General features: G+C 45.9%; 1 protein-coding gene across 1 annotated transcript in view; it reads left to right on the top strand.

The window, feature by feature from the left end:
• Positions 1–16,399, top strand: part of LOC119422513 (slit homolog 1 protein) — a 285,059-nt gene that overhangs the window by 176,814 nt on the left and 91,846 nt on the right. Inside the window, exon 22 of the mRNA XM_037689889.1 lies at positions 12,258–12,332. Within this exon, the coding sequence (XP_037545817.1) occupies positions 12,258–12,332 (75 nt within the window). The remainder of the gene's footprint in view (positions 1–12,257; positions 12,333–16,399) is intronic.

Here is a 16,399-nt window from a genome sequence, read left to right as displayed (position 1 = left end):
CATACATACATACATACATACATACATACATACATACATACATACATTATCTTTACCCAGTTTTTACTTTTCTGGTCGAGGGGGTCACTGGTGCCCATATCCAGCTGTCACTGTGTGAGAGGTGGGGGATACCCTGGACAGGTGTCCAGTCCATCACAGGGACACATAGAGAAAACGATACAAACAACCATTCACTCTCTCACTCACACCTAGAGACAATTTAGAGTTACCAATCAGTCTAACATGCATGTTTTTGGTCTGTGGGAGGAAACAAGAGTACCTAGAGAAAATCCATGCATGCACAGAGAGAACATGCAAACCCAATCAAGAAAGGTCCCCGGTTGGGATTTGAATCCATCCTTCTCACTGAGAGGCAACAGCTCTACCGACTGAGCCACTGTGTTGCCCTCCCTACCACACAACATATCATAATAATTTTTTTTACCCCAGCTTTAAGGTCATGGTCACAAATCCAGATCAGATGTAATACAAGGTCTTTGCTTGTCCAAACAGAGCTTTAACTCCCACCTCCGGGAGAGCTTCAAACACGTTCCGGGGGAAGTTGGGGACATGGGGTCCAAGTGGGCCATGTTCTGCACCTCTATTGTCTAGGTGGCTTATTGGATCTGTGGCTGTAAGGTTGTCAGTGCCTGTCGTGGCGGTAACTCTCGAACCCGGTGGTGGACACCGGCGGTGAGGGATACTGTCAGGCTGAAGAAGGAGTCCTATTGGGCCTTTTTGGCCTGTGGGACTCCAGAAGCAGCTGATGGGTATTGGTAGTCCAAGCAGCATGCGGCTCAAGTAATTGCTGAGGCAAAAACTCGGGCGTGGGAGGAGTACGGAGAGGCCATGAAGAATGACTTTTATACGACTTTGAGGCAATTCTGGTCCACCATCTGGCTTCTCGGGGGGGAAAGCGGTACACCACCAACACTGTTTAAAGTGGGGGTGGTGTGCTGCTGACCTCAACTCGGGATGTCGTGGATCGCTGGGCAGAGTACTTTGAAGAATTCCTCAATTCCACCGGCACGTCTTCCGCTGAGGAAGTGGAGCCTGGGGACTTTGGGTCGGGCTCTCCATTCTCTGGTGCTGATATCACAGAGGTGGTTAAAAAGCTCCTTGGTGGCAGGGCCCCAGGGGTGGATGAGAATCGCCCGGAGTTCCTTAAGGCTCTGGATATTGTAGGGTTGTTTTGGCTTACGCAACTCTGCAATATTGCGTGGACATTGGGGGCAGTTCCCCTGGATAGGCAGACCAGGGTGGTGGTCCCCCTATTCAAAAATGGGGACTGTAGAGTGTGTTCCAACTATAGGGGGAACACACTCTTAAGCCTCCCTGGTAAGGTCTATTCAGGGGTTCTGGAGAGGAGGGTCCATTGGACAGTCGAACCTCGGATTCAGAAGGAGCAGGGCAGTTTTTGTCCTGGTCGTGGAACACTGGACCAGCTCTACACCCTCAGCAGGGTACTGGAGGGTGCGTGGGAGTTTGCCCAACCAGTCTACATGTGCATTGTGGACTTAGAGAAGGTGTTCCACCACGTCCCTGGGGTAATCCTGTGGGAGGTACTCCGGGAGTATGGGGTACTAGCCCTTTGATATGAGCTGTTGGTCTGCATTGCTGGCAGTAAGTCGGGCTTGTTCCCAGTGAGAGTTGGACTCCTCTAAGGTTGCCCTTTGTCACTGACTCTGTTCATAACTTTTATGGACAAAATTTCTAGGCACAGCCAAGGTGTTGAGGGGATCCATTTTGGTGACCTTAGGATTGTGTCTCTGCTTTTTGCAGATGATGCGGTCCTGTTGGCTTCATCAGGTCGTGATCTACAACTTTCACTGGAGCAGTTCGTAGCCAAATGTGATGCAGCCAGGATGAGGATCAGTTCCTCTAAATCTGAGGCCATGGGCTTGAGCCAGAAAAGGGTAGAGTGCCCTCTCTGGATCGGGGAGGAGGTCCTGCCCCAAATGGAGGAGTTCAAGTATCTTGGGATCTTGTTCACAAATGAGGGAAAAATGGAGCGTGAGATAGATAGGCGGATAGCTGCAGCATCGGCAGTGAAGCGGGCGCTGTACTGGTCTGTCATGGTGAATAGAGAGCTGAGTCAAAAGGCGAAGCTCTCAATTTACCATTCGATCTATATTCCTACCCTCATCTATGGTCCTGAGCTTTGGGTTGTGACCGAAAGAACGAGATCTCGGATACAAGCAGCTGAAATTAGTTTTCTCTGCAGGGTGTCTGGGCTCTCCCTTAGAGATAGGGTGAGAAGCTCAGTCATCCAGGAGGGACTCAGAGTAGAGCTGCTGCTTCTCCACGTCGAGAGGAGCCAGTTGAGGTGGCTTGGGCATCTGGTTAGGATGCCTCCTGGATGCCTCCCTGGTGAGGTGTTCCAGACACGTCCTACCGAGAGGAGACCGGAGGCTGAGGGACTATGTTTCTCGGCTGGTCTGATAACACCTTGGGATTCCCCCAGAGGAGCTGGCCTAAGTGGCTGGGGAGAAGGAAGTCTGGGCCTCCCTACTTAAGCTGCTACCCCCGTGACCCGACCCCGGATAAGCGGAAGAAAATGGATGGATGGATGCTTGTCCAGGCCATTGCTATTGATTGCTGTAATTCTGTATAATAGTTTGTTGACAGGCGTTTATTGTGTCATACACAGTACTCCTATTATATTATGAATATCTAACCACAATAATCACTGTGAAAAATCACATAATGTTGTTGCTGATCTGTTTCGTGTTGCTATGTTCATTCGTGCTCATCTGCTCATGCAGACTCATGTTCGTGCTGCTGTTTGACATAATGTTTTTATGCTATTAGTGCTTAGTGTATTTTTAGGCCCGAGCAGCGAAGCACTGCCAAGGCCTATTGTAATCGCTCTGTTCAGGCCCGAGCTACAATTTTTTCCGCCAAATGAATTGGCGTTTTGGAGGCCTTAACATATCTCAAAAGTCACCAAATTTGGCGGACACATCAGGAATGGTGAAAGATTATGTATTTTAAGGGCGTGGTAAAAATTGCAACAAAAATGAATCAAGAGCGCCACCTAGAAATTTTCTAAATACCTTCCGCATTAACCTTAGTTTGTCATATAAACTTGAAATTTGGGATACTTGTCCATTTCCCCAAGATGCACAGAAAACCCTCTGGCACCAACATTGTACGATAAACAGGAAGGCAGTCATTTTGGAATGCCAGCCCAATTTTCACACCTTTTGGGTAGTTTACAGCCTCTGAATTTGAATGAATTCCTCCTAGGGATTTCGCTTAATCAGTTTCAAACTTGGCCATTTTGGTCAAAAGGCATGGGGGACGCAAAGTTATCTAAACAGTTCATTTTGGAGCATGCTGAAGGGGCAGGGCCAGACCTGAAAGTTTGACATCTCGCCATGAAAAACGAATGCTAATAGCTCCTACACGAAAATGTTGGTTAAGTACTGTAACCCCAGATTCTATGAGTATAGGCGTAACCCTTTAAAGCTGTCACTGGTGGGTTTATCCCATCATGCAAAGCATCGCACTGAAAACAATTAGTCCACGCCCACCTGTTGTATGGGCCCCACCTGGTCTGTATAAATTACGTTAAGAGCGGGTAATCGGCTCCCAAATAGCTTTTTTCTTCAGCCATTTAGGAGCCAGTGAGGCCTGACGCTTAAAGGGCTACGCCTATACTCATAGAATCTGGGGTTACAGTACATAACCAACGTTCTATTTCATATAGGCTACGCCCTTTAAAGCTGCCGCTGGTGGGTTAAAGGCGAAGCAAGATGAAGTCTCCGCCTCACTGGGTCCATTCGAACACCAGATGAAGCGCCCGCTTGCCCAGAAAACATCTTGTCACTCAGCTCTCCATGTGCGTAAATACGCGTTGCATAATTACGCGCACCATGCACAGACGCGCGCTGCATAGTTACGTGTTCCGACTGCATGAACGCCCCTGAAAGATTTTCAATGGGAAAGAGGAGAGGCTGAAAAGGCCATGAACAGAGCAGATCCACTGCTCTTCAATATGAACAGATTAATAATAAGTGAACTGAATATTTATCAAATAAATTGATTGATGACAGAAGTCATGAACTTATTAGTGACCATAGAACAAGAACAACAGTCATAACCTGTGACTGATAACAACATCTCACACTGTAAATGCATGCAGTCAGATGTGAGTTTAAACGAGATTCCATGAAACAATAATATTAATTCTGTAAAGGCACTAAGGACAGAATGTGTCAAGGAACAGGCCATCACATCACATAAATAAAAGCGAATAAATGAACAGGGTGTTGACCACGCGTCCACAGTGCAAATATCCTGCATTGTCATACCATTATGCAAAGCAGTCGAAGATGCGATACCTCTGGTCGAGTGCGCCCTGAGGTTGTCAGGAGGCTCTAAATCTGTTGCTCTGTGGGCTTCAGAAATGGCCTCACACAGCCAGTGTGACAGGTGCTGGGTGGATAACGGGCGACCTGCAGATGCGTCTCTATAGTGCACAAACAAATGTTGAGTCTGACGCAGTGCCGCCGTGCGTGCTACGTAACACTTCAACGCACGCACAGGGCAGAGAAGATGGAAAGATGCTTCTTTTTCTGATTTGTGGGGAGGAGGGAAAAAATCCCTGCAACAATATCGCTCTTGATTTAAATGAGCTTGTGATATTTTAGGCATAAACGCTGGGTTAGGTCTCAGATCAGCTGAGCTGCCATCAGCCTGAATTCTGAGACATGACGGAGCGACAGAGAGAGCAGATAATTCACTCACCCTCTAAGCAGATGTTAAAGCCAACAGCAGGGCTGATTTAAGGGACAAGAATTTAATCGGAACCTGATCTAGTGGCTCGAGTGGGGAGCTTTGATCAGGGCTCGCAGAACCAGCATTAAAACCCACTGTGGAGAAAGTGTGTGTGATACAGGCCTGCACCTCTGTAAACCTTTTAAAAAAAGCTTCATCAGCGGATGATTAAAAGCTGTTCTGTCCCCGAAACCTTCGTGACAAGAAGAGATGGCTGCAACATATGTTTTAATGGTGCTGAACGCCAGATTTCTGTCCATCAGCTGCTGCAGAAAGGACAACATGCCACCTAGTGGACATGAGGTTGCCTCTACACCTTTCTCCGTACACCAGTGCTGAAAAGCTGTCCACTTTGATGTGTACAGTGCTGTGGTGGAGGCAGCACATGAAACCTGGATCGTGCACACCACATCTTGAGAGACCCATCCTCTCTAAAACAGATCCGCTCAGCGGCCAGACCTAAAGGTGTTGGCCTATTTCTGGGTAACTCTTGATTGTTCCTCCCACCTGGGGGAGAACATCCTCCCTCCACGGCAGTTGCCACGGGCGCCCCAATAACAGGCATTGTAGAATTGGGAACCACGGGGCATTCACGCGCTCGAGAGCCACCAGGAGGGCTGTCAGTCCCTCCTCCCGAACTCGGTTCAGAAACTGTGATATCAGAGGGAGTGGGGGAAATGTGTAAAGAAGCATTTTGGACCACAGGCTGTGAGCGAACGCGTCCACCCCTAGCGGTGGTTCATCCCGCAGGCTCAGTGAGAACCATAGTTGACATTGAGCGTTCTCTCGTGTGGCAGACAGGTCCATGGCCGCTCTGCCAAATTTCTGCCACATCTGAGCCAGTCTCCATGACGTGGACCGCCCCTGGACATCACATCCGCCCCTCTTGTTCAGAACACCATGGATGTACACTGCTCTGATGGAGAGCAAATTTTGGTGTGCCCAACACAGCAGCCATCTCGCAATGTGTAACATTTGGGCTGAGCGCACACCCCCACATGCCGGTTTATGTATGCTGCAGTCACTTGTTGACTGTGTGAATCCGACCATGTTGATTCTGCAGCACAGGAGCAAAATGTTGAATCACATTCAAAACCGTGCGACATTCCAAAACATTTATATGAGCTGCTGTGTGGGGTGGCCACAGCGCCCCCACAGCTCGAGACATGCATGTGCCTCCCCATCCTGACAGGGACGTGTCTGTGAAAACTGAGACATGTGACGTAGGTCTGCTGATGGGGACTCCCTCCGACAGAACAAGAGGGTTTCCCCAGTGTCTCAGGTCGATTCTCACGGAGGGGGGCACAGCGAAAAACCGTCTCTTCTGCCTCACCGGGTCCACACACAAACGAGCGAACCACCTCTGGAGGCATCGCACCATGTCAGCAGATGACATCGTCCCTAATAACTTCATGACAGAAACAGCTGTTATCACTCTGCTGGCTTCATGTGGAGGAGCTGGTCCTTTAGAGCTTCGGTTCCTGTCTGAGATAAACGAGCCCTCATAGTGACCTCGTTTAGCTCCACTCCCAGATAAACAATCCTCTTGGCCGGGTGAACTGAGCTCTTCTCCCCATTATGGTGAAGCCCAGATTTGCAGGTGACGTCAGCGCCTGAGTTTGCACTGCTGCCTCCTGTCTGGAATGGGTCAGCAGCAACAGATCGTCCAGATAAAACAAAATTCTCATCCCTGCTCTGTGTAACGGCTGCAGAGCCGACTCCACACATTTTGAATGGAATGTTGTCTAACAATTGGCTGGTTGTCAACGTGTGAAATTGTCTCTCCATGATCGACCTGTTGAAAATTGACAAATCCAAGATGGGTCTCATTCCTCCGGTGCGTTTTGGGACTAGGAAGTAACGAGAGTAAAACTCTGTGTTTTCCTCTCTGTCTGGAACCCTGGAAATTACATTTTTCATCAGAATTTCCTGAACTTGTACATGGAGGAACGAGATCTATTTTGGAGATGACAGAACCATCTCTAAAATTCCTCTGAACGGGGGGGGGGGGGGGGTGCGTGTGTGCAAACTGCAGCGTGTATCCCCTGCTGATAAGACGGTTCATCCATCTGTCTAGAGCGCATGCTCGCTGCCACTCCGCGTAACGTTCAGGAAGCAAGCACACGTTTTGTTCTGCATCATGTTTTTTTATGGACGCCAACTACCGCCGTCATGTGCTACGGAGGCGTACTCCGAGCCACCCAAGGAGAGGTTTCCTCGAAGGGCCATGAAGGTGCCTCTGTGTCGCGCTCAGGCTGCGGGCTCACATCTGTGCTGATGTGAGCTGGCGTGCACTGAGGTGAGGCGTGCGCGCCCATGGCCATGCGGTGTCGTATAGGTGAGGGCTGCCGCTGCCACGGGGGTGCGCGTTGTCACCACTGCGGTCAAAGGAGGCAGCGTACAGCCTCGGCTGAGAGCGACGTTTCCCACTTTTGTGTGTTTTCTCGAGCTGCGGTGATTTTAAAAACTTGTTTGGAGGACACCGGCTCACTTTGTGTGGAGGATGTGTGAGGAAAAGCCACTGTGAGATCATTCGAACTGACAGTCAGGCTGAAATCAGACACTTTAATTTCTGAATGATGTTTACGTTTTATTCAAAACTCAAACAATCATTGTGCACACACACATCCTCCGCAAGGAGTCATTTTTGAATCTTCTGCCCCGTGAGCCCTGCGGCTGGTTGTTCTAGGATGGCACCTGTTTGCGGTCTCTGGGGAAAACACTGCACTGCTGGTTGCCGGGATGACGAGGGCTGTTCTCTGATGGGAGGGGCTGGCGGCAGAGCGGATCAAGAAAACACTGCTGCAGCTTTGGTGCATCTCTGCTGCTGTCTCTGGCAACGGCGCTCTCTCCAGCGGGTGGGGGTGGGGTGGGGGGGGGGGGGGGGCGAGAGGAGGAGTGTGGCTTGATCAGATGGTGCACAGTCTCCGACACCTCCTCCGACTTCTTCGATTTCTCAAGCATGGCCTTGAAATTGGCTCCAAACAGCTCATCCGTCATGATGGGACCCTCCAACGAGTCCTTCTGCAGCTTCTCCGGCAGGGAGGGGAGTGACAAAGCCAGATGGACTTCTGGAACATCGTCATCCAGACTGCGATGCGAGACAGGCAGACAGCAGAAGAGGCGCGCAGGTTGAGGATGACATTAGACGCCTTGCAGAGGGAGCTCTTCATCTCCTCAGGCAGGTCTATTCCCTCCAGCCTCTTTGAGATGTTGTATGCCAGCAGCGTAACGTTATTGTTCGCTGTGGCCACCTGGAACGCACATTGGTGAGCTCGGTTGGAGTGCGACGTCACCGTCTGGTCATGCTTCCCCGGAGGCGCAGGACTCTGGTCCAACCTGGACATCTTTACTCCGAGAGCTTCTGCCAGGCTTAGCTCCAGGCAGGCACCGAGGGAAATTCTGCTCAGTAAATCCCTCCAGTCTGGTGATGAGCGCGAATGTGGAAACTGGCGCTCTCAGTCTACCAGGTCTGGCTGCAGCCTCGTTCCAGTAGGAAGTCACTGCTGGGGAACAAGGCCAGATGGGATCAGGACGGCGAGCCAGGGTGGAGCCAAACCTTCCCGCTAGATCATCTGATCTGGGCAGGGGGAGGAGAGGGAAGGAAAGTCCCTTCGTGTCAGCTGCCTCCTGGAATATGCCGGGCAGCTCTGAGAGTAGGGCACCGACGGCTGGGAGCAGTGTGGTCGCTAATGCAAAAAGGCCTGGCGGGGTGAGCATCCGTTCAGCCCCCCTCTTTCCGACATTAGGCTTTCCAGGAGGGAGTGAGCAGTGGGGGCTGATGCTGACGTCGCCTGTCCAGGATTAACCATCCGATTCGCTTCGAGAGTCGGCATTAAAAAAGGGTCAATGGCGTTGTCCAGCGGGTAGCGACCCACTACGGAAAAAATATTCCTCGGCGCTTACCTTGAAACAAAGCTGCTCGTCTGCTTCTCCTCAGAGAGGAAGAACTCACCGGGACGGCAGGAGGTTGGCGTGGCAGAGGACCCAGGCAGCCTTAGTAAAGTTTGTGCTGGTCAAGCTAGACAACTTTCCTTCTTAGTTCTTCTGACAGTGCTATTAGCTTGCTGAAGAAAAAATGGGAGTCGATTACCCGCTCTTAACGTAATTTCTACGGACCGGGTGGAGCCCACACAACAGGTGGGCGTGGACTAAATTTTTCAGTGCGATGCTTTGCTTGATGGAATAAACCCACCAGCAACAGACTTAAAGGGCAAAGCTTATACGAAATAGAACTGTCTGAGACATCAAACCTTCAGTGATTGATCCACATCCGGTCCCCTGCAAGACTGAATGGTCAAATCATGACATCACTTAAGCCACGCCCCGACAACAGGAAGTATAAAGTTTTATGTTAAGCGATCCCTATCTAACCCCTGTTACCTGATCAGCATGATTGTGTGTCCAGTGACCAAAGACATGTTGGTGTAACTTGCTTTCCAACACTGACAGTTTTGGATGGAGCATGTGGGCGTCGAGATGTGACGAAGTAAGACGTAACGCCGTCGCCATACATTTGGCTCGAAATTCCACAGATTTGAACCGAGGTGCACCAAAATCAGTATGATCAATCATTGTCCACTCCTTGAACAGGAAGCCATGATAATTGGCCAATAACCTCCAGAGCGCCCCCTAGAATATTTTAAAACCTCAGCCCCAAGCCATTTTTTGACCGATAATTCTGAAACTCAGTGAACATATGTATCTTCTCAGGACCTATGAAAAAGTCTCTTGGAGCCCTGGTCCAAAACCAACAGGAAGTCGGCCATTTTGGGTCAAATGGTCATTTTTGGGCGTTTCTAATTGCGAATTTTAACGAACTCCTCCTAGGAATTTTGAAGGATTGCCTTGAAACTTGGTTGATATGCCCTTAAGACATTGGAGAGTAAAAGATATCTAAAGCTTGCGTTCTCATAGATGTTAAAGGGGCGTGGCTAGGCCTCAAAGTTTTGCTTCACGCCATAAATTTCCAAACACTATAACTTTCACACTGAAAGACCGAAATGCACGAAACTTGGCATGACTCATCCCTGTTGGATGCTCGATGATCCACTGTATTCATATTTTGATGTCATCAAAGCCCTGCCCCCTCGGAACAGGAAGTCTCTTTTTTAACTTGGAATGCTCCCTCTTTGACACCATTGACCTAATCAGGATGATCCTGTGTTATAAGACAGATAATATAGTCTGACTTGATTTAAATTGCAAACCGTTTTGGCTTGAGGATGTTGGCGTGACAGCGTGGCAAATTAAGAAGTGACGTCGTTGCAATACGTTTAGCTCTAAATTGCACATATTTCAGCCGAGGTGCACCAAAATCACTTTGATCAATCATTATCCGCCCCTTGAACTGGTATTCATGATAAGTGGCCAATAGCCTTCACAGCGCCACCTACATTATTCCTACAGTTACAGCTCAGTGATACGTCATCTGATCAGCCACAGATTTATTGTGCATCATCACAGAGGACTTTTATACACATTGATATCGTGGTTTAACATATGACTCTAGTGCGCCCCCTAGATTATTCCAACAGTTATATCTCAATGATACATCATCCTATCCGCAACAGATTTTTGGTGAGTCATTTGTGAGCATTTCTAGACACATTGGTATTGTCGTTTAACATTTGACTCAAGTGGGCCCCATTGGTTATTCAAACTGTTATATCTCAATGATATATTATCCGATCTGCACCAGATTTTGTGTGCGTGATCAGGGAGCACATCTATATTATTTGTGTTGTTATTTAACATTTGACTGGAGTGCGGCCTCTAGATTATTCCAACAGTTATATCTCAGTGATACATAATCTGATCGGAAACAGATTTTTTATGCATAATCAGTGAGCACATCTAGACACATTGATATTGTGGTTTAACATATGACTCAAGTGCACCCCCTAGATTATTTAATCAGTTATATCTCAGTGATATATCTTCCGATCTACACCAGATTTTGGGTACGTAATTAGTGAGCACTTCTACACACACAGGTATTGTTGGTTAATGTTTGTCTCCAGTGCACCCCTAGATTATTCCAACAGTTCTATCTCAACAAAATATCATATATAATATATACATAATATGTACCAGATTTTATGTGCGTGATCAGTGAGCACTTATAGACACATTGATATTGTTCTTTAACATTGGACTCAAGTGCACCCCCTATGTTATTCCAACAGTTTTAGCTCAGTGATACATCATCCAATCTGAACCAGAATTTTTGTGCATAATCAGTGACCACGTCTAGACACGTTGATATTGTGGTTTAACATATGACTCGAGTGCGGACCCTAGATTATTCCAAGAGTTATAACTCAGTGAAATATCATCCGATCTAGGCCAGATTTTTTTGGTACGTCATTAGTGAGCTCTTCTACACACACTGGTATTGTTGTTTAAGTTTTGAATCCAGTGAACCCCCTAGATTATTCCAAGAGTTATATCTCAGTGAAATATCATCCGATCTAGGCCAGATTTTTTTGGTACGTCATTAGTGAGCTCTTCTAAACACACCGGTATTGTTGTTTAATTTTTGAATCCAGTACACCCCCTAGATTATTCAAAAAGTTATATCTCAGTGAAATATCATCTAATATGTACCAGATTTTATGAGCGTGATCAGTGAGCACTTATAGACACATTAATATTGTTATTTAACATTAGACTAAACACATTGGTATTGTTGAGTCATGACATCACTTAAGCCCCACTTACTCAGAGAAAAAAACTTGATTATTGGGTGACACTTCCAACTTTGCACTTTGTAAGATATTAGACTGAAACTTTGTTCGCTAACTGTTGATTATTACACATGACATGTTGAAAAGCATAAAGGAAGTGCTTGTCAAACATTTGCCACAAAACAGGAAGTCACCATAACTCCTGTCTGGAAGGTCAGATTTCGCCTATCCTTGTAAGACCTGCAGCTGGACAAGTAACGACATGGACGGAAGGCGATGTCGAAGATTTGGGAAATGCACCCCGTGGGAAACGCGTGCGGGATTGGCACGAGAGTGTTTGTGATGGCGACTGGGTGGACTAGCTGGAGGTCCCGCGGTCTCCATAAGGCCGGAGCAGCGATTTGCTGCGAGGACCTCCAATGCTGCTTGCAGCTTTAATTAGTTGATGTTTTTCTTAGTTGATATCTTAGATCTTATTAGTGGTTTTCTTTTACATTTTATTATTGGATTTAACTGGGACCCTGTGCACATAATTTCGTTCCACCACATGCATCACGGTGTGAATGACAAATAAAGAACCTTGAATCCGTGAATCCTTGAATATTATTTGGTAGCTGATAGTCATAAACAGCACATCCTCCAAGTTCTAACAGATCTTCCAGTATTGCATAAAACTGCTCAGGCAGGTGATTTGCATTCATTTAAGGACTACAAGAGGCTCAATGTGTTCAGCGGGTCTTCAGTTTGAGAGTTTGTAACCTCTGCTGAACTGTTTCTGTCTTCCAGCTCTCTCCATGGCAACGACATCTCTGAGCTGCAGCAGGGTATCTTCAGCGATGTGGCCTCCCTGTCTCACCTGTAAGCACTCACTGCATGTTATACACGTTTACTGTACATACTACAGCATCAGCAAGGTGCAGTGAACAGGATGATCTGTGTGGTTGTGCAGCCATACACCTTCATATCTCTGCCAAGATAAATTATGTCAGGGAAAGAGTGGTTTCAAGTCAAGTGGACACTCAGAGGATCAATGTAGCTGGAGAAAGATGTAATTTGCCATAGATCTATTGATCTGAGGAGTGTTTGCAGATACAGAATGATTTTCAGTCAAGCATAGCCCATGTGAGTCCATCTGAGGATTAACAGTAGGTGTAGAAACAGACAGTCGAGAAAAAAAAACTAAAGGGGACGTTAAAGATAGATAAAGATGAGCAAGAGAGGAAAACAAAGAAAAGTGAGCAAAGGAGGAAGGGATAGGATGTGAAGAGAAAACATATTTCATGTGTTCATGCAGACACTAGTTGTTTTCATCACCACCAGTTTCTTTAAACACCATCATTTTCATAAGAAAGTCTCTGGTTCTTTTTATGCGCAGTGACAGTGTCATGTAGCTCTAACACTTCCTGTGCAACCTGCAGTCAAAAACTTTACAACATTGCTGCTGTCCTAACATTTTAATGGGAAATCCATGATAACATAATAAATGTACAACATTCTCAAAAACTGTGTAGAAACTTTGAACATTGGAGGTTTTTTAAGATGACAAAATCCATTTTGGAAGTGAATGTTCCGTACTTGCCAGCATACATGTCGCAGCGCTGTATAAGTCGCATCAGTCCAAATATGTCTTCTGCCTACTCCGCTCCTGTTTCCTGGAATATCTTACAAAAAGATCTGAAGCTCTCGACCTTTGACCTCTCTAAGTGTCTTTAAGAATCTGTTGGACTCCTGGCACGGACCAATGCAGACATGTTCCTGTTTTTAGTTTTATACATTCACCTTAGAATCTAGCTGTTTTTGTTACTTTTCATTTTTTAGCCATCCTATTTGCTAAAAAAAAAAAAAAAAAATCTATATGCCTTTTTATAACTGTCTATTGTTGTTGCTGTTGTCCATTGTTGTCATCTTTCTTTGTTGAAATCAGGTCTCTCTTGTAAATGAGTCCTCGAGGCTCAATGGGATTTACCTGTAGAAATAAAGGTTGATTGATTGTCTAATAAAGTGGGAAAAAATATAACTACATGGCTTCACCATATAAGTGGCATATTTTATGTGTCACCGCTGACATGTCACGTTTGTTATCCGTCACGGCTGATCACAAGAAAACGTGGGCCGTTGTTGTGCCAAAAATTGATTGGCTGCCAAATGGTGGCTGCGGTAGCGTGCACGGGAGGACTTTAACAAGAATTTAACCAGATTAACAGTTAAAAACAATTTTTTTAGTCGAAATTATATCAGAGGTGTGTCTGAGTCTAACCTTTCCTTTATAAATGCACTTTGACGGTCAAATCAGCTGCATTTCAAGAGCCGATTCACGGAAGTGGGAGCGCGCAGAGGGACGACTCGTTTCAATTCAATTCAGTTTATTGATATAGCAACAAATCACAACAAAGTTCTCTCAGGGCACTTTACAGAAACATTCACATGCATAAAAAAGCCAATTAGTAAAGTTCTCTATCTAAGGAATCCTGCAGACAAGATGAATCTTGGCTTCGTTGCAGTCTCCCATCCTGAGCAAGCACAGTGGAGACAGTGGAAAGAAAAAAACTCCCTTTAAAAGGAAGAAACCTTCAGCAGAACCAGCTCAGGACAAGCGGCCATCTGCTTTGACCGGCTGGTTTGAGAGGACAGGGAGGAGAGACAAATGAACACAGAATGGTAGGTCCAGATATAGGTCCAAGTCCAGATATAGGTCCAGGTCCAGATATAGGTCCAGGTCCAGATACAGGTCCAGTTCCAGGTGTGTCTGAAAGACAAAACCACATGTTAAGGATAGAAAAAATAATTACAAATTCAAAACAGGTTGAGCAGAGTAAGTAAAGTCAGTAGTAGAGTGAAAAGTGTGGTCAGTTTGTCCTCCAGCAGTCTAAGTCTATAGCAGCAGAACTAAGGGACAGCTCAGGAAACCCAAGCCGACCCTAACTATAGGATTTATCAAAAAGGAAAGTCTTAAGTCCAGTTTTAAAACTGGACAACGTGTCAGCCTCACGGACAGAGACTGGAAATTGGTTCCACAAGAGAGGAGCCTGATAACTGAAAGATCTGCCTCCCATTCTGTTTTTGTAAACTCTAGGAACCACAAGTAAACCTGCAGTCTGAGAGTGAAGTGCTCTTTTAGGAAAATATGGAACAATAAGATCTGTAATATAAGATCAATCAATAAACCTTTATTTAGATGGTAAATCCCATTGAGCCTCGAGGACTCATTTACAAGAGAGACCTGATTTCAACAGATGACAACAATGGACAACAGCAACAACAATAAACAGTTACAAAAAGTCATACTGCAGGGTTTTTTTTTTGTTTTTTTTTTTTTAACAAATAGGATGGCTAAAAGGAAAAGGTAACAAAACAAAAAACAGCTAGATTCCAAGACAAATGTAGAAAACTAAAAACAGGAACATGTCTGCATTGGTCCCTGCCAGGTGTCCAACAGGTTCTTAAAGACACTTAGAGAGGTCAAGGTCGAGAGCTTCAAATCTTTTTGTAAGATATTCCAGGAAACAGGAGCGGAGTAGGAGAAGGCCCTTTTGCCTAGTTCAGTCCTCACTGAGGGAACACTGCAGGTAATAATGTCCTGAGAGCGCACGCTGTAGCTGCACTCACACAGAGACATGTAGGAGGAGATGTATGAAGGCAGCAGACCAAGAAGTGATTTAAAGATGAAAATGTACCAGTGTGAGAGTCTGTGTGAAGTTAATGGTGACCAGTTAACCAGTGAATACTGGGTGCAGTGGTGGGTACGATAATCACAGCCAGTTCTGAATCTTAGTGCACCATGATAGACAGCATCCAACATCTGCAGCATCCAACATCTGCAGCATCCAACATCTGCAGGGTTCTTGTAGGAGCGTTCATGTAAATAATGTCACCATAATCAATTGAGGGAAGGAAAGTCACAGATACAAGGCGTTTTCTAGCATTCAGGGTTAGACAGGATCTGTTTCTGAAAAAGAAACCCAGTTTAACTTTCAGTTTCTTTATCAAGTTTTCCACATGGAGCTTAAAAGAGAGATGTGAGTCGACCAAGATACCCAAATATTTATAGGAATCAACAAACTCAATGGGGACACCGTTTGAGGATAAAATCGGAGGAAGAACTGCTGGGACCAACTTCCTATTTGAAAAAAGCATCCCTTTGGTTTTGTCGGCATTTAGGACAAGTTTGAGGCGAAACAAATCAGTCTGGATGATGTTGAATGCAGATTTCAAAAGCTGGAAAGCCTTAGCAACAGTTTTAGCTCGACAATAAACAACTGTGTCATCAGCATAGAAATGTATGGATGCATCAGGGATGTTTTTACCTACATTATGTATGTAGATTGTAAAGAGGGTGGGTCCTAAGACTGAGCCTTGTGGTACACCATTGTTGACTGTTAAATAACTGGAGGAAGTACCATTATGTTGAACCCATTGCCTCCGGTCTGAAAGATAGTTAGAGAACCAACCAATGCTGTGTTCTGAGAAACCGATTTCTGAGAGTTTATGACACAAGATGTTCTGATCCACAGTGTCAGAATCTTTAGACAGGTCTAAGAAAAGTGCAGCACAATAATCCTTAGCATCCAGTGCTTCAACAACGTCATTAAGAACCTTCAGTGAAGCAGTGGTTGTGCTGTGTTGTTTCCTGAAACCAGATTGATGTGGAGGTAAGATGTTAAATGAGTCCAGGTAATTTTTGATTTGAGAGTTTATCAGTTTTTCTAGAACCTTGGCTAAAATGCAGATGGAGATGAAGATGGAGCTAGGTTGTTGAGAGCTTCGTAGGTTAGAAGTAAGATTTTGAATTTTATTCTGGATTTGACAGGGAGCCAATGGAGAGAAACTAAAACTGGAGAGATATGATCTCTCCCAGTAACTCCAGTTAAGACTCTGGCAGCAGCATTTTGGATCAACTGAAGACGTTTTAAAGAAGTATTTGGACACCC

Source organism: Nematolebias whitei, chromosome 16 (genome assembly GCF_014905685.2).
Source record: "Nematolebias whitei isolate Nwh7 chromosome 16, NemWhi1, whole genome shotgun sequence".
Lineage (NCBI taxonomy): Eukaryota > Metazoa > Chordata > Actinopteri > Cyprinodontiformes > Rivulidae > Nematolebias > Nematolebias whitei.
The sequence above is the reverse complement of the archived record's forward strand: the minus strand, read 5'-3'. Positions and strand labels throughout refer to the sequence as shown.